Source organism: Ornithorhynchus anatinus, chromosome 1 (genome assembly GCF_004115215.2).
Source record: "Ornithorhynchus anatinus isolate Pmale09 chromosome 1, mOrnAna1.pri.v4, whole genome shotgun sequence".
Lineage (NCBI taxonomy): Eukaryota > Metazoa > Chordata > Mammalia > Monotremata > Ornithorhynchidae > Ornithorhynchus > Ornithorhynchus anatinus.
In genome coordinates, this window is record NC_041728.1 from 108,629,065 (window position 1) to 108,655,824 (window position 26,760).

The 26,760-nt window shown below is 43.2% G+C and overlaps 1 protein-coding gene across 2 annotated transcripts in view; it reads left to right on the forward strand.

The window, feature by feature from the left end:
* The window catches only part of DNER (delta/notch like EGF repeat containing), a 197,450-nt gene that overhangs the window by 123,466 nt on the left and 47,224 nt on the right, over nt 1-26,760 (forward strand). For both annotated transcript variants that reach the window (XM_029069128.2, XM_039912661.1), the window contains exons 5-6: nt 11,744-11,889; nt 19,859-20,012. In XM_029069128.2, coding sequence (XP_028924961.1) covers nt 11,744-11,889; nt 19,859-20,012 — 300 coding nt within the window. The remainder of the gene's footprint in view (nt 1-11,743; nt 11,890-19,858; nt 20,013-26,760) is intronic.

Here is a 26,760-nt window from a genome sequence, read left to right on the forward strand (position 1 = left end):
TAAGATAAGATACTTGTTAGACTGCGAACCCCATGTGGGATTGGAGCTGGGGCTGGGATTTGAATATCTTTTATCACCCCCACTTAATATAGTGCTTGACACTCAAGTGCCAAGAAATGCCAGGATTATTATATGAAATTTTTTCTTAGCCTGATCAATTTTAGCACTGGATTTACCAAAATAATAATAGTATTGAAAATTGTAGTATTTGTTAAGCGCTTACTATGTGTCAGGTACTATAATAAAAACTGGGGTGGATACAAGTAAATCAGGTTGGACCCAGTCCCTGTCATTCATTCATTCATTCAATAGTATTTATTGAGCACTTACTGTGTGCAGAGCACTGTACTAAGTGCTTGAAAGTACAATACAGCAAGAGAGACAATCCCTACCCACAACGGGCTTACCGTCCGGGGGTGGGAGGTGGAGGGTGTGCTTCAATCCCCATTTTACAGATGAGGTAACTGAGGCCCAGAGAAGTGAAATGGCTTACCCCAAGTCACACAGCAGACAAGTGGCAGAGCCGGGATTAAAACCTATGACCTTCTGACTCCCAGGTCTGTGTTCTATCCACTACGCCATGCTGCTTCTCTAAAATCAATGTTTCAGCATGTAAAAAATGCAAAGTTTTATTGATTGCTCTTTAATCTTTTCCACTGACTTTTTCCTCCATGCTACCAAATTTTTGTCTTAATTTTTTTTCCTACAAAATGCACTAAACTTACAAAAAGATCGCATTCATCATGAGTGCAATGATTTCTAAAAGTTCTTTTCTTCTATGAAAACTTGTGCTCTCATTTCCTTTTTCATTTCCTGTAGAGTTTTCCAAGAATTTTCACGTAGCTTTGTGCCCAAGATCACAATCATTTTTTAGTAATTTAGCAGGGAGTATTGTGACAGATTACTTCCCCACCTCAACATTATGCTACATTAGCGGCTCCCACACAGCAGTGGGAATCTAATGAGGTACCAACCTTTTATTTTACAGAAGCACAAACCTCTTCACTTCTTTATATTACATATTCATTTTGGAGTCTTTTGATCATAGTGTATTGACATGTATTTTACACATTGCACTTTGTTCCTCAGTGGGAACAAGACTGGCAAGGGATGAGAGTGTGCAAATGGAGCTGTGTGGACCCATTTCAACAGGGAGTCTGTGGACCTGAGTTCTAATCGCAGCTCCACCTCTTGTCTGCTGTAAGACCTTGGGCAAGTTCATTCATTCATTCAGTCGTATTTATTGAGTGCTTACTGTGTGCAGAGCACTGTACTAAGCACTTAGAAAGTACAATTGGCAACAGATAGAGACAATCTCTACCCAACAGCTGGCTTCTCTGTGCCTCAGTTTCCTCATTTGTAAAATGGGGATTAAGACTGTGAGCCCCATGTGAAACAGGGACTGTGTCCAACACAATCATCTTGTATGTACCCCAGCGCTTAATACGGTGCTTAGCACATAGTAAGTGCTTAAGAGATACCACAAATATTATCATTATTATTATTGTGATTATACTGTAGTAGAAATCACTTGGAAGGTTGGCCTGGTTGTTTTGGACAAAGAGAGAGCAAGATCTCTGTCGCTGATGCTTTTGGGGATTCACTTCAGAGATATGACAGACACGGCCTTATTTCTAAATGAGAAAATGCTTTTGTCACCCAGGTGTGTTTCACACATAGTAAGCGCTTAACAAATGCCATCATTATTATTTATCGTCTCACAGAGAGTGTAATTTTTCTGATGCCTCTTAGTCTGGCATATTGAGCCAGCCATTTACATTTGTTTTCAGTTATTGCTATGTTCCTGGAAATGAGCCTTGGGCCCAACAGTTGGCATATTTTTCAATGATTGTCTCTTGGCTTTTCTTTGTTTTGTTTTGTTTTCCTTCTGGCCCAAAGATGGCTTTTATTCTTCACACAGACTAAATATCCTCAGAGTATGTGGCCTTTTTAATTCTTCTGATCCCAGGAAAAGGGCTCTGTGTTTTGTAACTTTTATCACTCTGTCTTGCAACTTTGTCTCACATTTCTCAGCCCATTAGCTCTTTTGCCTGATGTGCCTTTGTTCAGCTATGAGCCAGGTAAGGATCTTGACATCACAGTAGATGGATTCCTGGAAGGGGGAGTGGCATATCAATCGATTGCATTTATCGAAAGCTTATTGTGTGCTCTGCACTGTACTAAGCTGCAGGGAGAGTACACAGAATTGGTAGACATGTTCTAATTCCGGTTCTAATCTGCCAATTGCCTGCTGTGTGGCCTTGGGCAAGTCATTTTACTTCTCTGTGCCTCAGTTCCCTCATCTGTAAAGTGGGGATTAAGACTGCGAGCCCCATGTGGGAAAGGGACTGTGTCCAGCCTGATTTGCTTGTATCCACCCCAGTGCTTAGTACAGTGGCTAGCACAAAGTAAGCACTTAACAAATACCTCAATTATTATTATTATTTCCTGCCCACAAGGAGTTTACAGTCCAGAGCGTATAGCCTGGCATATGCCAGACTTGGTTATTGTTGAGAATTATAGGTAGGATATGGTAAACCTTATGGTTTACCTTATATGGTATGCCTTAGAAGCAGCATGGCGTAGTGGAAAAAACCCCGGTTTGGGAATCAGAGGACGTGGGTTCTAATCCCGGCTCCGCCACTTGTCTGCTGTGTGACCTTGGGCAAGTCACTCAACCTTTCTGTGCTTCAGTTACCTCATCTGTAAAATGGTGATTAAGACTGCGAGCCCCATGTGGGACAACATGATTACCTTGTATCTACCCCAGTGCTTAGAAAAGTGCTTGGCACATAGTAAGCGCTTAACAAATGCCATTATCATTATTATTTTTAAACCAGTTTTTTTTTTTGATATTTACCCCAACCTCAGCCTCATCTATCTCTGCCATTTCCCCTTTCTGTATTTATTTATTATGTCTGTCTCCCTTTATAGAGTATAAGTTCCTTGTGGGAAGGGATCATACCTATCTCTACTGTATTATACTTTCACAACAACTTAGTACAGTGTTCTGCACACAGTAAGAGCTCAATAAATATAATTGATTGATGTCATGATTCATTTATTCAATAGTATTTATTGAGCGCTTACTATGTGCAGAACACTGTACTAAGCGCTTGGAATGTTCAAATCAGCAATAGATAGAGACAGTCCCTGCCCTTTGACGGGCTTACAGTCTAATCGGATCCTTCTCATCTCTTGGATTTGTACTCTTTCTTAACCCCACATTCAACCCAACAGCACTGTGTACATATTCATAATCCATTTTATTGTCTGTCTCCCTCTCTAGCTGTAAGCTCCTTGTGGGCAGGGAATATTTCTGCCAGTGTTGAAGAAATAAGATTGATTAATTGATTACCAGTCCTGTGCTCTTTCCACTATTCATTCATTCATTTAATCATATTTACCGAGTGCTTACTGTGTGCAGAGCACTGTACTAAGCGCTTGGGAGAGTACTATATAGAAGCAATATATGCTGCTTTCCAAATTGTGTGAGTTCTCTGGTTCAGGCGCTGTCCCAGTTTTCATACGGAATTGGGAAGGGAAAGCAAAGGCTATGGAGTAATTGAGAGAGTCAGGCTACTCCAAAGAAACACTTTAGGTTTGGGACGATTTGGGACTATTTGAGTGGAGTTCTGAAAAACGGTGGCCTCTTTATAGCATCCCACCAACTGCGAGCCAAGTCACGGAGCTGTTCGGTGCTGGATTTCTGGAGTCTCATCGCTGGTCTTTCTAGGTGGAAAACACCCCGCGGTCTTGGTTTTGATGGCTGATGAGGGCAGTTGTGGAATAGAGTGCCAGACCATAAACTCTCCAAAATGATTTGAGATATTACTCTTCATTATCATAGATGGCAAAATAACAGTGGTCAAAGCAATCACTTCCTTCCTTAGAGACCCTAATCAGGCAAAGTTTAGGAGGGGGTAGGAAGGCTTTAGTCCCCGTTAGAAAATTACTGAGACTTTGATGAGAAATAGAAATGATCAGAATTGCACTTCAGCTGTGACCTCTCTCCCTCCATCCTTTAACTGTCGCCCTGATATTTGGGCTTTGAAAGCTATGATATTTTGGTATTCAGAGCATGCTTAAGAGGCAGTACTCCAATGCCTCTCCTGACTTTGCTGTAATTGTGAGTCTGACCTTCTAAAATTAGACCGTTTGGGCGGCAGAAGGACATACTCCTTAAACAGCTCATCTTTCCCGGTACAGAGCAGTAATCTGGGAATCAGGAGACCCAGGGAAGCAACGGGGGCTTGGGAAGCAGCATGGCATAGTGGCAAGAGCACAGGTCAAGGAGTAAGAGGACCTAGGTTCTAATCCTGACTTTGCCACTCGTCTGCTGTGTAACCCTGGGAAAGTCACTTAACTTCTCTGTGTCTCAGTCACCTCATCTGTAAAATGGGGATTAAATTTTACTCTCTTCTACTTAGACCGTGAGCCCCATGTGAATAGGGATCATGTCCAACTTGATTATCTTGTATCTTCCCCCAGTGCTTAGCACATTGCGCTTAACAAGTCCTATTTTTAAAAAAGTGGTCTAGTGGAAAGTGTGTGAGCCTGAGAGTCAGGGGAACTGTGTTCTAAAGTCACTTCATCACTTACCTGCTTTGTGACCTGAGGCAAGACACTTGACTTCTCTGTGTTTCAGTTTCCTCATTTGTAATATGGGGATTCAGTACCTGTTCCCTCTTCTCCTTCCTCTCTGCCACTTGTCAGCTGTGTGACTTCTGTGTGCCTCAGTTATCTCATCTGTAAAATGGGGATTAAGACTGTGAGCCCATGTGGGACAACCTGATGACCTTGTATCTACCCCAGCGCTTAGAACAGTGCTTGGCACATTGTAAGTGCTTAACAAATACCATCATTTTTATTATTACTTAGACCGTGGGCCTTGCGAGGAACAGGAGCTGTGCAATCTGCATATACCTTATGTACTCCAGGGTTAATACAGTGCTTGCTGTTTTGTAAACTCTTAAAAAATGACACAAATCGGAGTATTATTGTTACCAGGTTTTAATCCTGTTCTGCCTGGAGTGGTCTGATGTGGGCAAAGACCACATTTGCACTTCACAGGAAGCATTGTGGACCAGTGGAAAGAGCAGTGGCCTGGAAGTCAGAGGACCTGAGTTCTAATCCTGATTCTGCCACTTGTCTGCGGTCTGTGACCTTGGGCAAGTCACTTTATATCTCTGTGGCTCAGTTACTTCATCTGGAAAATTGGGGTTAAGACTGAGCCCCAAGTAGCACATGGTCTCTGCCCAATCTGATTATCTTGTGTCTACCCTAGCGTTTAATACAGTGCCTGGCATACAGTAAGCGCTTAACAAGAACCATTTAAAAAATGAAAAAAAAATGAATAAGAGAGAAAGAGCTGATTGAGTGCCTTGAATCTGATGATGAAGAGTTTCTTTTGATGTGGAGTTGGATGAGCCACCATTGAAAGCACTTGAGGACTCAGGAGAGATGTCCAGAATTATTTTTTAAAGATGATCCTGACAGAAGAGTGAAGTATGGACTGAAGAGGGGAAAAGCTGATGCAATAATTGGAATTTTTTGGGTGTGACGAGTTGCTTGAACTAGTAGTGTATGTAGTAGTAGTTTAGGTGGAGAGGAAGAAGTGAATTCTGGAGATATTGTGAAATACAAATGTCAAAATTTAGTCACTGACTGAATATGCGAGTTGAAGGAGACAGATGAGTCAAGGAAAATGCCAAGGTTGTGGGCTTGTGAGACAGAAAGGATGATAATGTTGTCTGAAATGCTCTGGGCATGTCACCACCCCCCTCCAAAATCTCTAGTAGTTGCTTTTCAACCTTCATATCAAGCAAAAACTCCTCATTATTGGCTTCAAAGCTCTCTATCACCTTACTCCCTCTTACCTCCCCTCCCTTCTCTCCTTCTACAGCCCAGTCCACACATTTCGCTTCTCTGACACTGCTAACCACCTCACTGTTCCTCCTTCTCTCCTGTCATCAGTGGGACCCCTGGCCCACGTCCTACCTCAGGCCTGCAATGCCCTCCCTCCTCACATCTGCCAAACTAGCACAATTCTCCCCTTCAAAGCCCTACTGAGCTCACCTCCTCCAGAAGGCCTTCCCAGACTAAGCCCCCTCTTTTCCTCTGCTCTCTCTCCCCTCCCCATCTCCCCGACTCCCTCCTTTTGCTCTACTCCCCTCCCTGCCCCTTTGTGTATATATGTACATATTTATAAGTATAATTTTTGTTTTTATTAATGGTGTATATATCTATAATTATGTTTATATATATGTTTATATATTTATAATTCTGTTATATAATGATGCTCCTTATTCCTGCCTACTTGTTTTGATGCCTCTCTTCTAGACTGTGACCCCGTTGTGGGCAGGGATTGTCTCTATTTGTTGCTGAATTGTACTTCCCAAGCATTCTTTCCAGTGTTCTGCACACTGTAAGTGCTCAATAAATATGAATGAATGAATGAATGAATGAATGAATGAATGAATACAATGACAGGAAAGTTGTGAGGAAGGAGAGTTTTGGAGGGAAATAAGAAGATTGAAGGCTGCAAACTAACAAATTGATCTAGAGTTGCAGCTAAAAAAATTCCTTTAACCAGAAGAGTGAGCAATCTTAATGGTTCACTAAGCCATTGTGAGCCCAGTGATGGGGGAGAGGAGAGGCGGTCAGTGGGCTTGGCAAACAAGAGACTTCTGGGGCAAGGGGTGGGCATGAGACCAGATGTTGAAAGCAGGGGGCTTCCAGGTAGATAGAGCATGGGCCTGGGAGTCAGAAGGTCTTAGGTCCTAACCCTGGCTGTGACGCTTGTCTGCTGTGTGACCTTGGGCAAATAACTTCCCGTCTCTGGGCCTCAGTTCCCTCATCTGTAAAATGGGGATTGAGACTGTGAGCCCCATGTGGGACAGGAACTGTGTCCAACCTTACTCTTCTATCTGCCACAGCTCTTAGAGCAATGCCTGGCACATAGTAAGTGCTTAGCAAGTGCCATAATTACTATTATTATTACTGAGTGCTTGGGAGACTACAATATAACAATCGACACATTCCCTGCCCACAGCGCCACAGCTTGTGATTGGAATGAAAATGGGACACATCTCAGCTTTAGCAACGTTCCTGGCAGGAGTTGTGCCACTGCCAGAAAATTTTACCCCTGGCTGGTGTGGGAAGGAGAAACTGATAAACATCTCAGGGCATAAAACCGAAAAGCCACAAAACTCCTGGACATGATCCAGCACATATACATTTGTTAGAACTAGTGGGCGAAACACAGACTGTGTTTTTACAGAATCACATTCTAATGGAAAACTGACAACAGCACACTTGGAGGAAACCGATCTGAATTCAGATAGAGGCGTGAGAGCTGGACAATTAAGTGTGGATTTACAGTGCAGCGGCCTCACAGAAATGGGCAAAAGTCTCTTCGGCTTCTGTGACTAAAGATCGGTCATTGTGCAGGAAAGGTGATCCTGCTTTTATAGGGCAACAGGGAGGCTCAGTGCCTTGAATTTTTGAAGAGCCATTCCGCCATTCAAAGGAAGGAATTATGGGAAAAGGGAAGTGAGAATTTCAGAGAAAGAGGGATTGCCTTGCCATGGACCCAGTGGGGCTGGGGAACTGGATGGCGTCAAGAAGGACAGTCACGGATCAGAGATAATGAGAAGTGGGTGGTTTCCCAGAGGACTACCTATAAATAGCACCACCACTGGAGTAGAACCATAGGTGCAAAGGAGTTGGTTGCCTTCATGGAAGCCCATGCTACTGTAATTAATCAATTGTATTTATTGAGCACTTACTGTGTGGAGAACACTGTACTAAGTGCTTGGGAGAGTACAATACAACAGGGTTCCCTGCTCCCACAACAAGCAGTGCAGACGCTGTTGCACAGCCCGCTGCTATTATAGTTGTCCACATTGACGACTCTTGTGCCTTACCCCGACAGAAGCAGATCTGGCTAGAGAGAGAAGCCACATGCAGTTTCTGGTCCAAGTGGATCAAATTCCAGAAGGGAGAGCCCACTGGTCCATCTTGGCTTGCCTACCAGGGAGCGAGAAACAATGTGGCCTAGTGGAAAGAGTGTGGGACTGGAGTCAGAGGACCTGCATTCTAATCCTGGCTCTGCAATTTGCCACTGTGTGACCTTGGGCAAGTCACTTAGCTTCTCTGTGCCTCAGTTCCCTCATCTGCAAAATGGGGATTCATTCTCTGTTCTCCCTCCTACTTAGACTGTGAGCCCCAGATGGGACCTGATGATCTTGAATCTACCCCAGAACTTAGTACAGTCCCTGACGTGTAGTAAGCATTTAACAAAAACCATTAAAAAAGCAATCAATGGTATTTATTGAGCACTTACTGTTTGCAGTGCACTGTACTAAGTGTTTAGGAGCATACAGTACAATAGACTTGGTAGACATTATCACTACTCCAAGATCTCCACACCATTATTATTATCAGCAGCAGCATCCTCATGGTTTTATGGTATTTCTTAACCATTTACCATGTGTCAAGCATTGTTCTTACCTGATTACAAGTTAATCAGGTCAATCACACAATCTCTGCCCCACACCATGGCTTAGTGGAAAGAACTCAGGCTTGGGAGTCAGAGGTGGTGGGTTCTAATCCTGGCTCTGCCACTTATCTGCTGTGTGACTTTGGGCAAGTCACTTCACTTCTCTGTGCTTCAGTTATCTGTAAAATGGGGATTAAGACCATGAGCCCCACATGGGACAAACTGATTACCTTGTGTGTACCCCAGCACTTAGAACAATGCTTGGCACATAGTAAGCACTTAACAATACCATCATTAGTATGGAGCTCATAGTCCCATCGTGGGAATAGGGAAATCTCAGATTGAGGAACTGTGACCCAGCTATGGTGGTTTAGATCTTCCTAGTTGCCTTTCCTGCTCTGATTTTCTGAGCTGAATGGGTTTTGTGGCGGTCTCACATTTCAAGAGACACTCGGAGAAGCATTTTCCTGGGCCTACTTAAAGGGAAGGATTAGTCTTCAGCTTGGTGTGCTCTTGGGTGTGCACCCCAAAGTTAAGCTTATCAAGAATCATTGTTATGTTGGTTCAACCCTTTCCTCTCACCACTGCTAGGCAGGGCTTCTCACTGATGGTGCTAGGGTAAAAAAATGACCAAGGGGGGAACCAAGGGTGAGTGAGAATGGTGATTCTCTAATAAGTGAAAGAAAAGCAGGAGGAGCTGCATCTGGCCTAGTGGAAGGAATATTTGATCGGGAGTCAGGAGGCCCAGGTTCTAGTCTCAGTATTTTCACTTTCCTGCTTTGTGATCTGGGGCAAATTACTCAACCTCTCTCTGCTTCATTTTCCTCATCTGAAAAATGGGGCCCCCTACCTTTTAGATTCTGAGCCCCAGGTTGGACAGGGACTGTATCTGATCTGATTAATCATATCTATCCCAGTGCTGAGCACAGTGCTTCTGTATGATAAGTCCTTAGTAAATTCTGATTAAAAAAAGGGAAAAGGCTTTACTAGAGAAGATGAAGAGGTCATTTTTGTTCATGTTGAGTTTATGGTGTCTGTGGGGTCATGCATATCTCTTTTATTTCACCAGTGACCCTTTTTCCATGTCCTCCCATAGCTGGGAATTCCCTCCCCCTCCTTATACGCCAGACCCTCAGTCACCCCTCTTTCAAAACATTATTAAGCTGACATTTCCTCCAAAAGGCCTTCTCTGATTAAACCCTCTTCCCCCTGCCCCTGCTCACCTTTCTGTGTCATGCACTTGGATTTGTGACCTCTGGTCATTTGATATTTGCCCCACCCTCAACCCCACGGCATTTATATACATATGTTCAAATTGCATAGTATAAATTACCTATTTATATTCATTTCTGTCTCCTCTAGATGATGATGATGATGATATTTGTTAAGTGCTTACTATGCACCAGGCACTATACTAAGTGCTGGGATGGATACAAGCAAATTCGGTTGGACTCAGTCCCTGTCCCACATGAGGTTCCCAGCCTCAATCCCCATTTTACAGATAAGGAAACTGAGGCATAGTGAAGTGACATGCCCAAGGTCATACAGACAAGTGGCAGAGCCAGGATTAGAACCCATGACTTTCTGACTCCCAAGCCTGTGCTCTCCCTTTTGGACTCTAGACTGTAACCACATTGTGGGGCCGGGAACATGTCCATCAACTCAATTGTATTGTTCTCTCCCAAGCATTTGGTATGGTATTCTGTACATAATAAGCACTCAATAAATACTATTGATTAATTGATCTACATGGAGCTGTCCATAGGCAGAAAGATATACAAGTTTGCAAAACAAGTGAAAGGACAGGGCCCGAGATCCAAGTTTATGGGTCATCCTCCTAAAGGAGGTGACTGAAACCAGATTGGTGGACGAGCTCCTTGAGAGAAAGCGGGTATTGTGAGAAAACTGATTAGAGGGGTATTTAAATTTTCATTTTTATTTGCACCACTGAAGTGTAGACCCAGATCTGTTAGAGGTCTTATCTGTCAATCACAGAGGTCTTGACAACTCCTGGCACAAATTAAGTATTAGCAAGAACAGTTCACCATGGTGGAATGCTGAGACTTGCAACTACACTGTGTGATGCGCTGGTTGCCATATCTTACAAAGGATGTGCCCAGAGGTGGAGAAAGGCCATGATAGAGCAACCAGAAGTGCAGGAATGATGGGGGAGAAGCAGTGTGGCTCAGTGGAAAGAGCCCGGGCTTGGGAGTCAGAGGTCATGGGTTCGAATTCCAGACCCACCACTTGTCAGCTCTGTGACTGTGGGCAAGTCACTTCACTTCTCTGTGCCTCAGTTACCTCATCTGTAAAATGGGGATTAACTGTGAGCCTCATGTGGGACAACCTGATGACCCTGTATCTCCCCCAGCGCTTAGAACAGTGCTCTGCACATAGTAAGTGCTTAACAAATACCAACATTATTATAATTATGAGGATCGACTGAAGAGATTAGGACTCATTGGTCTGGAAATATGGAGACCAAGAGGATGGCATGTAAAAAATCCCAAAATGATGAAAAGCATGGACAGAGAGAACTTGGCATTTACCAGATCCCACACCAACAGGATGTTGGGGTACCCATTAGTGCTTGAGAGGCTGAAGGTGCAGAACAAATAGAGAACCCCATGTCTACATAAAGTTTACATCCTGGGTAGGCTAAAAATATCAATTGGCTCAATTCATGGACGAGGAAATTTAAATGGGTTATTAAAGGCAAGAGTTGAGGGTGTTAGGGAGGAAAAAGTAAAACTGTTAGGAAATCCATAGATATATGGATAATAGAGCAAAGAGTTAAAGATGCAGAGAGGTGTAATCGTTACCATGAAAGTGGTTGTCAAGGACAGCAGGCTTCATCACATGATTCCTCTAACTTTTGTAATTTATATATCTGTAATTTCTTTATTTAAATAAATGTCTTTCTCCCCCTCTAGACTTGTCCATTATTGTTGTATTGGACAGGGAATGTGTCCATTTATTGTTGTATCGAACTCTCCCAAGTGCTTTGCATGGTGCTCTGCACACAGTAAATACCCAATAAATTTGATTACTGACTGACTTGGCTCCCTCCTCTGGAGTCAGATGGATGACTTCGTTTCAGCATTGCATATGGCCTTTTGTACTTATGTCAGTTGACTCTGAATGCTACTTCTATTTAATTTGAAACTTTATTGTTATTCCGGTATGGGACTACTTCTCTGTCTTCATTTTAAATTAACAGCTATCCAATTTTCTTCCTAGGTTTTGTGAATGATTCAGTCACTAAATGCATTGTGGCACTGCGTTTGACTGTGGTAGTAAAGAACAGCACCTGCCTGCCAGTGGAAAGCACTGCACGTGACTTGCCATGTTCTGGAAAAGGAAAATGTACCACAAAACCATCACAGGTAAATAGAGACATAGCAAATCAAAAATATGCTTAAGCAATTGGATTTCTAAAAATATCTGTAGTCTGTGAAGGGGGCTGGAATATGTACTTTCTAAGTGCTTAGTACAGTGCTCTGCACATAGTAAGCACTCAATAAATATGATAGAATGAATAAACACTGACTGGGTTTCATAACGTAGGTTCAGAGGAAGGGACCCCATCATGGATTTGTCATATAATCTTTATTCATTCATTCATTCAATCTTTAGACTCCAAGCTTGCCTCTATGGACTGTAAGCTCAAATCCAGACTGTAAACTCGTCTCTAGACTGTAAGCTCATCTCTAGACTAAGCTCTTCTCTACATCGTAAACTCATCTCTAGATCGTTAGCTTGTCTCTAGACTGTAAGCTCATCTCTGGCTAAGCTCGTCTCTGGCTAAGCTCATGTCTGGCTAAACTCATCTCTAGACTGTAAGCTCATCTCTAGACTAAGTTCTTCTCTACATCGTAAACTCATCTCTAGATGGTTAGCTCATCTCTAGACTGTAAGCTTGTCTCTGTCTAAGCTCATCTCTGGTTAAACTCATCTCTTAACTGTAAGCTCATCTCTAGGCTAAGCTCTTCTCTGCATCATAAACTCATCTCTAGACCATTAGCTCATCTCTAGACTGTAAGCTCATCTCTGGCTAAGCTCATCTCTGGCTTAACTCATCTCTAGACTGTAAACTCATCTCTAGATTGTAAGCTCATCTCTAGAAAAGCGCTTAACAAATACCATTATTATTATTTGACTGTAAGCTCATCTCTAGACTAAGCTCATCACTAGACTGTAAACTCGTCTCTAGACCAAGCTTGTCTCTAGACTAAGCTTGTCTCTAGACTGTAAGTTCGTCTCTAGACTCAGCTCATCTCTAAACCATAACTCATTATGGGAAAGGAACATGTCTGTTAATTCTGTTATATTATACTCTCCCAAGTGCTTAATTCAGTGCTCTGCACATAGAAAATGTTGATTGATTTCCTTGTGGGTGGGGAGTGTGTCTATCAACTCTGCTATATTGTACTCTCCCAATCACTCAGCCAGTATTCATTGAGTGCTTATTGTGTACAGTTTTAAGTGTTTTGGAGAGTACAGTATAACAATATAACAGACACATTCCCTGCCTGCAATGAGCTTACAGTCTAGAGGGAGAGACAAGAATTAATATAAATAAGCACTTAGTACAGTGCTCTGCCCACAGTAAATGCTCAGTAAATATGATGGATTGATTGATACTGTTTTTCATCTGTTGTATGACTACCAGTTGCTTTATGATTAATTGCCTGATTTATACAAGAGTCTCTTTTCACCCATCTGCCAGTTCTTGTGTCTCTAAAGGCGAAGTGTTATTGGAGATGAATAACATAATTAAAAATTAAATTAAAATCCAGAATCACAATCATTTCAGTAAATGTAATTCTGCATCTGCCAATAAGTCGGGAAGCTCAGGGGCCAATCGGTGGCAATAATAATAATACTGAATCTTTCTGGACTTTCCTGGCACTGTTTTAGAAGAAGAGTACTTATGGAAGAGTAATAGGGAAGCAGCATGGCCTAAGGGAAAGAGTATGGGGCTGCGACTCAAAGGACCTGAGTTCTAATTCCCATTCTGTCACTTGACTGCTGTGTGACCTTGGACAAGTCACTTAACTTCTATGGGCCTCAGTTTCCTCAGTTATAAAACAGGAACGAAATACCTATTCTTCCACATACTTAGACTGTGTGCTTAGAAGAGTTGAAACGTAGAACATGCTTAACAAGTACCATTTATAAAAAGGGTATGGAAGAATCTTCATAAACCAATGCATGAACCATTTGTTCCTTTCCCTCTGTGTACCGACTCCTTAAATGACCCATGAGTCCATTCTTTTTCTGGGCATTCACATAACCACCACTTATTGATTATAGAACAAGCCATTTTAGAACATTTCCGTGTGATTTCCTTAATTATCTAGTTGCCATGTACTTCATAAAGAATTGGCAGAGCACTATATTGAAGGGTGAATCCGCGTAACTGGTAGAATACCATCACTTGTTAATGCAGGCTGATCCAACAGCTTACTACTGATTCCTTCCGTTTCCAAGACTTATTTTTGATTAAAGCAAAGAATATTATCTTCTGTGTAAAACCAATCACAGTTGCCTTGTTGAGGGAGCTGCAGTTAGAATTTTGGAATTAAAAAAAAAATGATAAAATAATGCCTTCCCCGAGATTAACTCGTGCATTAGCCCCTATAGGTTTTTATTATTATTAATAACAGGAGTAGCCTATAAACTCTCTTAAAACTACTCTATCATATAAGTCTTTAGCAATTTTCTTAAAAATTAAGCAGCAATTTTGGGAAATTTTGAATTATCTTTTACTTTAATGTCAATGCTTATTATCATTCTTCAAACTTTTAATTCACCAATAATGAAATTATCTTTGAAACTGTGATGCATACATGAAAAGTGTCTGTTTAATCACTGGAGAATCAGGTTGCCAGTAATTATAACTGAGTTTTATATTTTCATGAGCTTATCACATCCAAGATAAACTCAGTGATATTTAACTTTCCTTGAGGGACTGGAAGGATATCATCAAAAGGAACCCAGAAGAAAGGCCATTAAAAATCAAAAGTTTTCTCTTTTGGTGGGAAACTATAGTCAACCATCGCTAACCAAAAGTTTTATCAGTCAATCAATGATATTTGTCTCTCTCTGTTGCCAAATTGTACATTCCAAGCGCTTAGTACAGTGCTCTGCACATAGTAAGCGCTCAATAAATACTATTGAATGAATGAATTAATATTTATTGAGCAGTTAGCAAATGCAGAACACTGTACAAAATGCTTGGGGAGAGTACAATACAACTGAGTTAGCAGACACATTCCCTGCCTACAATGAGTTTAACTCCCTAGCTTCTAAGAGAGATGAGCCTGCCCCCTCTCCAAGGTTGAAATTCAGTTCCAGAATGTTCATTCAGTCATTCATTCAGTCGTATTTACTGAGCACTTACTGTTCGTAGAACACTTTACTAGGCACTGGGAGAGTAGAGTATAACAATTGACACATTCACTGCTCATAACAAGCTTATAGTCTAGAGGGTAAACAGATGTTAAATAAATTACAGACAGTAAGCTTGTGGGCAGGGAATGTATATGTTTATTATATTGTACTCTCCCAAGCACTTAGTAAAGTGCTCTGCAGACAGTAAGTGTTCAATAAATATGATTGAATGAAATACGATTGAATGAATATGCGCATAAGTGCTGTGGGGCTGGGAGGGGGGATTAATAAAGGGAGCAAGTCAGGGCATTAGAAGGCAATGTGAAAAGAGGAAAGGAGGGCTTAGTCAGGGAAGGCCTCTTGGAGGAGATGTGTCTTCATTAAGGCTTTGAAGGCAGGGGAGAGTAATCATCTGTTGGATTTGATCAGGGAGGGTGTTCCAGGACAAAGGCAGGACCTAGGTGAGGAGTCAGTGGTGAGATAGATGAGATTGAGATTCAGTGAGAAGGTTAGCACTAGAGGAATGAAGTGTGCTGGCTGGGTTGCAGTAGGAGAGTAGCAAGATGAGGTTGGAGGGGGCAAGGTGATTGAGTGCTTTAAAGGCAATGGTGATAAATTTTAGTTTGATGCAGAGGTGGATGGGCAACAACTAGAGTTTCTTGAGGAGTGGGAAAACATGGACTGAATGTTTTTGTAGAAAAATGATCTGTTCAGCAGAGTGAAATAGGGACTGGAGTGGAGAAAACCAGCAAGGAGGTCAATGAGGAGGCTGATACAGTAATCAAAGTGGGATAAGATAAGTGATTGGTTTAATATGGTAACAGTTTGGATGGGGAGAAAAGGGTGGATTTTAGCTATGTTGTGAAGGTCGAACTGACAGGATTTAGTAATGAATTGAATATGTGGGTTGAATCAGACAGAGAAGTTAAGGATTCATTCATTCATTCAATTGTATTTATTGAGCATTTACTGTGTGCAGAGCACTGTATTAAGCACTTGGAAAGTACAATTTGGCAACAGATAGAGACAATCCCTATCCAACAACAGGCTCACAGTCATTGCAGTACAGTGAAGAGGTTAGTGGCAGAGGAGTGGAATGTGCGGGCTAGGCTGTAAAAGGAGAGAAGGGAAGTGAGGTTAAAGGGGGCAAGGTGATGGAGTGCTTTAAAGCTAAGAGTGAGGAGTTTTTTCTTGAGGCAACCCAAGGATGATGCAAAGGTGGGCTTGTGAGACAGGAAGGATGGTGGTCCCATCTACAGTGATGGGAAAGTTATGGGGGGAGGACAGGGTTTGGTGGGAAGGTAAAAAGCTTTGTTTTGGACATGTTAAGCTTGAGGTGACAGCAGGACATCCAATAGAGTTCTCTTGAAGGCAGGAGGGAATACAAGACTGCAGAGAGGGAGGGAGACCAGGGCTGGAGATGTAGATTTGGGTGTCGACCACGTAGAGGTGGTGGTTGAAGCCATGTGAGTGAATGATGATGGTGATAATAATAGTAATATTTCTTAAGCTGTTATTATGTGGCAAACAAAATAGATAATCACTGGGATAGATACAAGGTAATCAGGAGACTCTAAGCTCCTCTAGCTTGACGTAGGCAGGGAATATGTCTGTTATATTCATTCAATAGTATTTATTGAGCACTTACTATGTGCAGAGCACTGTACTAAGTGCTTGGAATGTACAAATTGGCAACAGATAGAGACAGTCCCTGCCCATTGATGGGCTTACAGTCTAATTGGGGGAGACAGACAGACAAAAACAATAGCAATAAATAGAATCAAGGGGATGAACATCTCATTAAAACAATAGCAATAAATAGAATCAAGGTGATGTACATCAAGCAGCGTGGCTCAGTGGAAAGAGCCCGGGCTTTGGAGTCAGAGGTCATGAGTTCAAATCCCGGCTCTGCCACTTGCCAGCTGTGTGACTGTGGGCAAGTCGCTTCACTTCTCTGTGCCTCAGTTACCTCATCTGTAAAATGGGGATGAAGTCTGTGAGCCCCACGTGGGACAACCTGATTCCCCTGTGTCTACCCCAGCGCTTAGAACAGTGCTCTGCACATAGTAAGCGCTTAACAAATACCATCATTATTATTATTATTATTATTAACAAAATAAATAGGGTAATGAAAATATATACAATTGAGCGGTCGAGCACAGTGCTGAGGGGAGGGGAAGGGAGAGGGGGAGGAGCAGAGGGAAAGAGGGGAAAAGAGGGCTTAGCTGAGGGAAGGTGAAGGGGGGTAGAGGAGGAGCAGAGGGAGCAGAGGGAAAAGGGGAAGCTCAGTCTGGGAAGGCCTCTTGGAGGATGTGAGCTCTAAGTAGGGTTTTGAAGAAGGGAAGAGAATTAGTTTGGCAGAGGTGAGGAGGGACGGCATTCCAGGACAGCGGGAGGACGTGGCCCAGGGGTCGATGGCGGGATAGGCGAAAATGGGGGACGGTGAGGAGGTGGGCGGCAGAGGAGCGAAGCGTGCAGGATGGGCAGTAGAAAGAGAGAAGGGAGGAGAGGTAGGAAGGGGCAAGGTGATGGAGAGCCTTGAAGCCTAGAGTGAGAAGTTTTTGTTTCATGTGGAGGTTGATAGGCAACCACCGGAGGTTTTTAGGAAGGGGAGAGACATGCCCAGAACGTTTCTGCAGGAAGATGAGCCGGGCTATGGAATGAAGAATAGACTGGAGCGGGGCGAGAGAGGAGGAAGGGAGATCAGAGAGAAGGCTGATGCAATAGTCCAGCCAGGATATTATGAGAGCCTGTAACAGTAAGATAGCCCTTTGGGTAGAGAGGAAAGGGCGGATCTTGGCGACATTATAAAGGTGAGACAGGCAGGTTTTGGTAACGGATTGGATGTGTGGGGTGAATGAGAGAGCCGAGTCAAAGATGACACCAAGTTGTATTGTACTCTCTCAAGTACAAGGTACAATGCCTTCCATGTAATAAGCACTCAATAAAGACAATTGATTAATGGATTGATTGATGGACACAGTCCCTGTCCCACTTGGGGCTCACAGTCTAACTACTTGACTCTTCCATCTGAGCCCAGGTATTCTCTGTTGGCACACAGAGGATCCACTCCCCGCAGCTGTGAATGTTCTGTTTTAGGGACAAGCTTTTTAAAAAATTTATATGGTGTAGGGTTAAGTGCTTATTATACATCAAGCACTGTTCTAAGCACTGGGGTAGATACAAGTTAATCAGACCAGATACCGTCCCGTCTCACATGGGGCTCATCATCTAAGTAGGAGGGAGAACAGGTATTGAACCCCTATTTTACTGGTGAGGAAACAGAGAAGTTAAGTGGCTTGCCCAAGGTCAGACATCAGAGAAGTGGTGGAGGCCATATTGGAACCCAGATCCTCTGGCTCCCAGATCCGTGAAAGTAGACCCACGAATTTATCCGACCGCCTGAGCTGAGGTGGTAATAGTTTAATATTAGTGTTTTAGTAGAAGCAGCTTGGCTTAGTGGATAGTAATAATGATGGTATTTGTTAAGTGCTCACTATGTTCTAAGCACTGTTCTAAGAGCTGGGGTAGATACAAGATTATCAGTATGTCCCACATGGCGGAGTCAGAATTAGAACCCATGACCTCTAGTGGATAGAGCATGGGCCTGGGAGTCAGTAGAACCTGGATTCTAATCTCCAGTGTGCCACTTATCTGCTTCCTGACCTTGGACAAGTCACTTCACTTCTCTGTGCCTCAGTTACCTCATCTGTAAAATGGGGATTGAGACTCTGAGCCTTATATGGGACAGGGACTGTGTCCAACCCAATTTGCTTGTATCCACCCCAGCTTTAGTAGGGTGTTTGGCATAAACTCTTAAAAAGTATGATTAAGAAGTTCATTAAATGCTCATTCCTGGGTAAGAATCACTTTGGGGGAGCAATCCCTTTCATTCTGCACTGTTGCTAAACTGAACCAATTCAAACTATTTGTTTCTTAAGTCATCGTAGCATTTTTGAATGCACTGAATCTTGAAATGTAACTTTGCCTTCAGCACTGTAAAACCTTGAACAAAACGTTTGCTTTCCTGCTTTATTTGGAAAATTAGAACTTTGAGTAGGTAAATTGGATTTTCCTACACAAAGTTCTAATTTTCTACCCACTCTAAGTTCTAATGTAACCAACCCAATTACCTTGTATCTATCACAGTACTTAGTACAGTGCCTGGCACATAGTAAGCACTTAACAAATAGCACGATTATTATTGTTGTTCAGAAATTTTTTTTAAGTTCAGTTAGAGCAACTTTTTAATGTCCTTTTTAAGTTCATTCTATATGTCGGGCATTAAACAAAGCACTGGGGTGGATACAAGTTGATTAGGTTGGACACAGTCACTGTCCCACAGTCTCAATCACCGTTTTACAGATGAGATAATTGAGGCACAGAGAAGTGAAGTGACTTGTCCAAGGTCACACAGCAGACAGGTGGCGGGGCTGAGATTAGAACCCAGGCCCTTTGTAACAGAGTGGGTAGAGCACGGACCTGGGAGTCAGAAGGTCATGGGTTCTAATCCCGGGTCCGCCTCTTGTCTGGTGTGTGAACTGGGGCAAATCACTTCACTTCTCCATGCCTCAGTTACCTCATTTATAAAATGAGAATAAAGACTGTGAGCCCTACATGGGACAACCTGATTACCTTGTATCTACCCCAGTGCTTAAAACAGTCCTTAGCACAAAGTAAGTGCTCAACAAAAACTATAATAATTAGTATTATTATTATTCTGACTCCTAGGTCCATGCTTTCTCCACTAGGCCATGTTGTTTCTCTCCCATTTCATTATTTTGAGAAAATCTCCTGAAAAGCCCACGGTTGGGCCCAAGGACCAGCCTACTGGTGGTGAAGGAACAGCCACTTTGCCCAGTTAGCCTGAGAAGAGGGCGTGTTTCTGATCCCTCAGGATCAGAGCTGAACAGTCAATTTGGGCCACCCCAGATTAATCGACTCAGTGTGCTTTCCTAGGCCACATTTTCCTGCGAGTGCGAGGACCATTACGTGGGGGATTTCTGTGAAGAGTTTGATGCCTGCCAAGGAAAACCCTGCCAGAACAACGGCACCTGTATTGATGCAAGTCAGAAGCACGACGGGGACAATTTCACCTGCATTTGCTCTGCTGGTAGGTTCTAAGGAACATTTGGGGGGGGGGCTTGTTTTCTGTCCAGTTTGCTCTCTCCAATCACTCAATCAATGGTATTTAATTAATTCATTCATTCAATCGTATTTATTGAACGCTTACTGTGTGCAGAGCACTGCACTAGTTGCTGGGGAGAGTACACTACCACAATAAACAGCCACTTTCCCTGCCCACACAAGCTCACGTTAAGCACTTACTATGTGCCAAACACTGTTCTAAGTGGTGGGGTAGATTCAAGTTAGGTCAGACACTGTCCCTGTCCCACATAGGGCTCACACTCTTCATCCCCATTTTAAAGATGAGGTAAATGAGGCCCAGAGAAGTGAGTGACTTATCCAAGGTCACACAGCAGAGATGTGGTGGAGCCAGGATTAGAACCCATGACTGTCTGACTCCTAGGCCGGTGCTCTTTCCACTAAGTCAGGAGCACTTACTGAGTGCAGAGCACTGCACTAAGCACTTAGGAGAGTCCACTATAAGAGAGCTGGTAGGCACATTCCCTGCCTACAGAGAGCTTACAGTCACAAGGGACACCACTCTCTGGAATGTGCTGGAGAGGCAGCATGGCATAGTGGGTCGAGCACTGGCCTGACAGTCAGAAGGACATGAGTTCTAATACCAGTTCCATGACTTGCTGTCTGTGTGACCTTGGGCAAGTCACTTCACTTCTCTGTGCCTCAGTTACCTCATCTGTAAAATGGGGATTAAGACTCTGAATTCCACATGGGATAGGAACTGTGTCCAACTTGATTGGCTTGCATCCACCCCAGTGTTTAGAACAGTGCCTGGCACATAGTAAGCACTTAACAAATGCCATCATTATCATTACTATTTGTAGGTAGGGGTGGTTCTTCTGGGAGGCTGGTCAGAGAAGAGGATAACAGGTAATAATAAATTTGGTATTTGTTAAGTGCTAACTATGTGCCAAGCACTATGCTAAGTGGGCAGGGTAAATATAGAATAATCGGGTCAGACTCAATAATCGGCTCACATGGGGTTCATAGTGTAAGTAGAAGGGAGAATGGGTATCATTAGAAGGGAGAAGGGGTATCATATCCCCATTTTACAGATGAGCAAACTGAGACACAGAAGAGTCAAGTGACTTGACTAAGGTCACACAACAGGCAAGTGACAGAGTCGGGAGTAGAACCCAGGTCCTTTGACTCCCAGGCCTATGCACATTGCAGTAGGCTAACGCTGCTGCATTGCCCAGTATTGGCCAGGGATGGGCTGGATGCTGCAGCAAGAAGCCTTCTTGGGGAAATATCTGGGATTGGCTTCATAGCTGATCAGAAATATGGCTCCCCTCAGATATTCCACGGAAGATGCTCTTCATTCAGTCGTGTTTATTGAGCGCTTACTGTGCGCAGAGCTTGGAGAGTACAATATAACAATAAACAGACACATTCCCTGTGCACAAAGAGCTTACAGTCTCTTTAAGAACCATCGGTCACCTACGACTACATTTCCCCCTTGGTTTCGCAGGGTCTAAAGGTAACACTGTCCCCCAGAGCAAAACCAGGGGTTAGCAACCTTTTTCCTATCTTGTAATTTGTTTTATCGTCTGTCTCCCCAACTAGATCGAAAACTCCTGGAAGGCAGGGATTGTGACTACTATCTCTAGTGCACATACTCTCCCAAGTCCTTAGTGAAGTACTCTGCGCACAGGTCTCAATAAATAACATGGATTGATTGATTATTCCCTGGTAGGCCAATTGAAAGAGGGTAGGCAAAAGAAGCAGGGGCCAGTATCCCTAGCTTAACGCTTAGACTGTAGCTCCTCTAGGCTGTAAACTCACTGTGGGCGTGGCTCGGTGGAAAGAGCCCGAGCTTGGGAGTCAGAGGTCATGGGTTCGAATCCCGGATGTGCCACTTAGCTGTGTGACTGTGGACAAGTCACTTAACTTCTCTATGCCTCAGTTACCTCATTTGTAAAATGGGGATTAACTGTGAGCCTCACGTGGGACAACCTGTTTACCTGTATCTACACCAGTGCTTAGAACAGTGCTCTGCACATAGTAAGTGCTTTATAAATACCAACATTATACATATTGTTATATTCCTGTTATATTGTTATATTACTCTCCCCAGCACTTAGTATAGTGCTCTGCATACAGTAAGTGCTCAATAAATGTGACTTAGGAAGCCCCCACCTCCCTTGCCCTCGACTTTGTCACCTAAGGGAAGGCAGGGGTTGGGAAAGCGGTAGGAAGTCTGAGGTAGGCATATCTCTCCAAGGAAAGCCAGTGGGAATGAAGAGGGGGCAGCATTGACTGGACTAGGAAGAGAAGCAGAGGGCTAGGTTTTTTTTATGGTATTTGATAAGCCCTTACTTTATGCCAGGCACTGTATTAAGTGCTGAGGTAGATACAAGCTAATCAAGTTGGACACAGTCCCTGCCCCACATGGGGCTCACAGTCTTAATCCCCATTTTACAGACAAGGTAACTGAGACACAGAGAAGTGAAATGACTTGCTCAAGGTCACACAGCAGACAAGTGGCAGAGCCAAGATTAGAACCCAGGTCCTTCTGACTTCCAGGTTGTGCTCTATCCACTAGGCCTTGCTGCTTCTGTGCCAGGCCTGCCAGACTCATCCTGGCCTCCAGAATGGGGAAGCCAACCTGAGTCATTTTTTGGGTGTATCAGCAATTCTGGCCTGGAGTTGTGAAGAATCAAGCATTTTGCTCGATGCAACATCAAAGCATAATGATGACACCTTCACACTTCTCCCAAATTATGGGTTTTCTCTCAGTTCTCTTAACCCCGTGGATGGGAAATTTTGCTGTGACTCTATTATTTCCATTAGATATACTTGACCTTATACATTCAACTCTCAGTGGTATTTATTTTGTTAAGTGCTCACTATGTGGCAAGCACTGTTCTAAGCGCTGGGGTAGATACAGGATAATCAGGTTGTCCCACATGGGGCTCACAGTCTTAATCCCCATTTTACAGATGAGATAACTGAGGCACAGAGAAGTTAAGTGACTTGCCCAGAGTCACACAGCTGACAAGTGGCAGAACTGGGATTAGAACCCGCGACCTCTGACTCCCAAGCCCGTGCTTTTTCCACTAAGCCACGCTGCTTCTCTAAAGACATTTATTGAGTGTCTACCTTGTATAGACTTAACATCTATTTGGCCCAAGAAGCCTCCCACCTTCTCTGAGCCAAAGAAACAAGCCCAGAAAGAATACCAAGAAATAACCCCAGAGTCTAAGGGAGAAAAGGGCTTACATATCTCGCAGCTCTCCCTCTGCCTGGATCAGAGTCTGGCTCCAAAAGAAGACCTTGAAGGTCCTTTTCTACCCAGATTCCCCCCCTTAATAAATCCATCATCACCTACCCCTTAGTGAGAATCAAGTCTCAAGCCCAGTTTTGATATTTTGAACAACAACTCACTCAGCACCATTAATCAAAGTCCCAGGGGTCACACAGGAGGCAAGTGACAAAGTCACGATTAGAATTCAAGGCTTCTGACTCCCAGACCCATGCCCTTTCCATTAGGCTGGGCTAGAGATAATAAATGATTAATAAAAATCAGCTCAATTTTTTATCTGCGTCATCTAGTTTTCTGTAGCGCCGCTCCCCAGTTTCTGGATAGGAGGAATCCAACCTCAGTGAAATTATTCAACTATTTTTAGCAGAGGAAAATCTGGGCAGTGGAGCTAGCAGTAAAATATTGATTTCACGTGCTAAACTCAAAATTAATCAAATTTCAAGTAGCCACTTCCTGCTTAGCTCTGAAAATAGTCTGCTTGGCTGCACCTCTTCAATTCAGAGTCTGTCAGGACTGTAAGCTTGTTGTGCGCAGGGACTATGTCTGTTCATTATTATATTGTACTCTCCAAGCACTTAGAACAGTGCTCTGCACACTTAAGCACTCAATAAATATGATCGATTAGGAAACTCATGAATTTCACGATTGAAATTGCCATGGCCAACATCCTATTGTGTTTACAAATCACTTTTTTCCATCAATCCATTTTTATTGTTAACTCACTGCTGATATTCTTCTCTTTTTACAATTCTGTGCACTGGAAAAAAAAAAACAGTGCTCCAGTTTACTCTTTACTATTTTAAACTCGCTCCAGGAAAAAGCCTTCTGAGCTGTCAGTTGGAAATGGGTCAACTCTGGAACACAAATATAGGGTGTCACAGTTATAAATGATTCTTCCATTTTTCCCCTGTTCCTGAGCTTTAAAAACTTTCCTCTTTCAATTGTATTTATTGAGCGCTTACTGTGTGCGGAGCATTGTACTCAGCGCTTGGAAGAGTACAATACAACAATGAACAGACATATTCCCTACCACAACGAGTTTGCGGTCTAGAAAGTTTAAAACCCAGTTTGGTTTTGGGGGAGTCATGATAATAATAATGTTGGTATTTGTTAAGCGCTTACTATGTGCCAAGCACTGTCTAAGCACTGGGGTACATACAAGTTAATCCGGTTGTCCCACATAGGGCTCACAGTCTTCATCCCCATTTTACAGATGAGGTAACTGAGGCACAGAGAAGTTAAGTGACTTTCCCAAGGTCACACAGCTGACAAGTGGCAGAGCCGGGATTAGAACCCAAGACCTCTGACTCCCAAGCCTGGGCTCTTTCCACTAAGCCTTGCTGCCTCTCTACTGAGAAGACAGTAGTTTTAGGTTCACCTGAGCAGAGCTAATATTAATGATGATGATGATTAATAATAATAAAAATAATGACAATAATAATAATAATAATAATATTTTAGCACTTTACTATATTGTCAAACACTGTACTTAGCGTTGGGGTAGATACGAGATATTCAAGTCTATTACAGTCCCTGTTCCACATGAGGCTCACAGTTCAGGTAAGAAGGAGAGCAGGTGTTGAATTCCCATTTAACAGATGAGGGAACTGAGGCACAGAGAAGTTTGTGACTTGCCCAAGGTCACATAACAGACAAGGGGCAGAGCCGGGCTTAAAACCCAGCTCCTCTGACTCCTAGGCCTGTGGTCTTTCCACTAGGCTACGCTGCTTCTTGGCCTCTAGGTCATGGTATTCAGGCTTGGGTCTTGGAGAGTTGAGAAGAGATCCTTGCTAGGATCATGGATCAGATGAGGGCAAATGTGCACCCCTGTGATAATAATGTAATAATAATGCTGGTATTTGTTAAGCGCTTACTATGTGCAGAGCACTGTTCTAAGCGCTGGGGTAGACACAAGGGAATCAGGTTGTCCCATGTGGGGCTCACAGTCTTAATCCCCATTTTACAGATGAGGAAACTGAGGCACAGAGAAGTGAAGTGACCTGCCCACAGTCACACAGCTGACAAGTGGCAGAGCTGGGATTCGAACTCATGACCTCTGACTCCACAGCCTGGGCTCTTTCCACTGAGCCACGCTGCTTCTCTTAATCCAGTCACGTGGCATACGGATAGCTCGACTCTTCACCGTGACCCTCCCCAGCCTTGAGCTCTCACTCCACGCCCCCACAAAGCACCGTGAAAGGGGAAAGTCAGGAGGGAAGAGCTGTAATGTGTCTAAATTTTGCTCCAGCTGAGCCTGGTAAATATGCCCGAAAGAGATAGACTCTATAAACCTAATTCCATGGGTTATTGTTATACCCTCTTCCCCCACCACTAGAATATAGACCACTGACACAAACAGGACACCTCTTAGATAGGGAACGTATCTGTCAGCTCTGTTTTATGGTATTCTCCCAAGTTTTTAGTACAGTGCACAGCATACAGTAACTGCTCAATAAATACCATTGATTTAAAAAAACATGTATAGTATTTAAGTGCTGGCACTGTACTAAGCGCTGGGGATAATCAGGTTGGACACAGTCTATGTCCCACATTGGCCTCACAACCTTAATCCCCATTTTACAGAGGTATCTGAGGTACAGAGAAATGAAGCAACTTGCCCAAGTAAGCAGACAGGTGGAGGAGCAGGGATTAAAACCCAGGTCCTCTGACTTCCAAGCCCCTCCTCTTTCCACTAGGCCATGCTTCTTCTTAATTTATTGATTCATCACACTAGCCCACCAGACACACGGTGTATTGGGATGACATGACACACATCATTAAGCGAAGGAAGTATATCGAAGTTGCTCGTACCAATAGTCCTAGATTGTGAGCCCCTCTGGGGACAAGGAAGCAGCCTGGCTCAGTGGAGGGAGCCCGGGCTTGGGAGTCAGAGGTCATGGGTTCTAATCCCGGCTCCGCCGCTTGCCAGCTGTGTGACTGTGGGCAAGTCACTTAACTTCTCTGTGCCTCAGTTACCTCATCTGTAAAATGGGGATTAAAACTGTGAGCCCCAAGTGGGACATCCTGATCAGCTTGTACCCCTCCAGTGCTTAGAACAGTGCTTTGCACATAGTAAGCACTTAACAAATACCACCACTATTATTATTATAGTTTCTAATTTCCACATGTATACTCTTTCCCAAATTTTAGTACAGTGAGCACTCAATAATTATGCTTGATTTCTTTGCACATAACAAACATTTATTAAATGCTATTACTACTATTGCTGCTACTACCATTACTACTACTACCAATAATAATTATGGTATTTGTTAAGCACTTACTATGTGCTGAGCACTGTTCTAAGTACTGGGGTAGATACAGGGTAATCAGATTGTCCCACATAGGGCTCCCTTTTTTTTTTATTTTTAAATCCCCATTTTTACAGATGAGGTAACTGAGACACAGAGAAGTGAAGTGACTTGCCCAAGGTCACACAGCAGACAAGTGG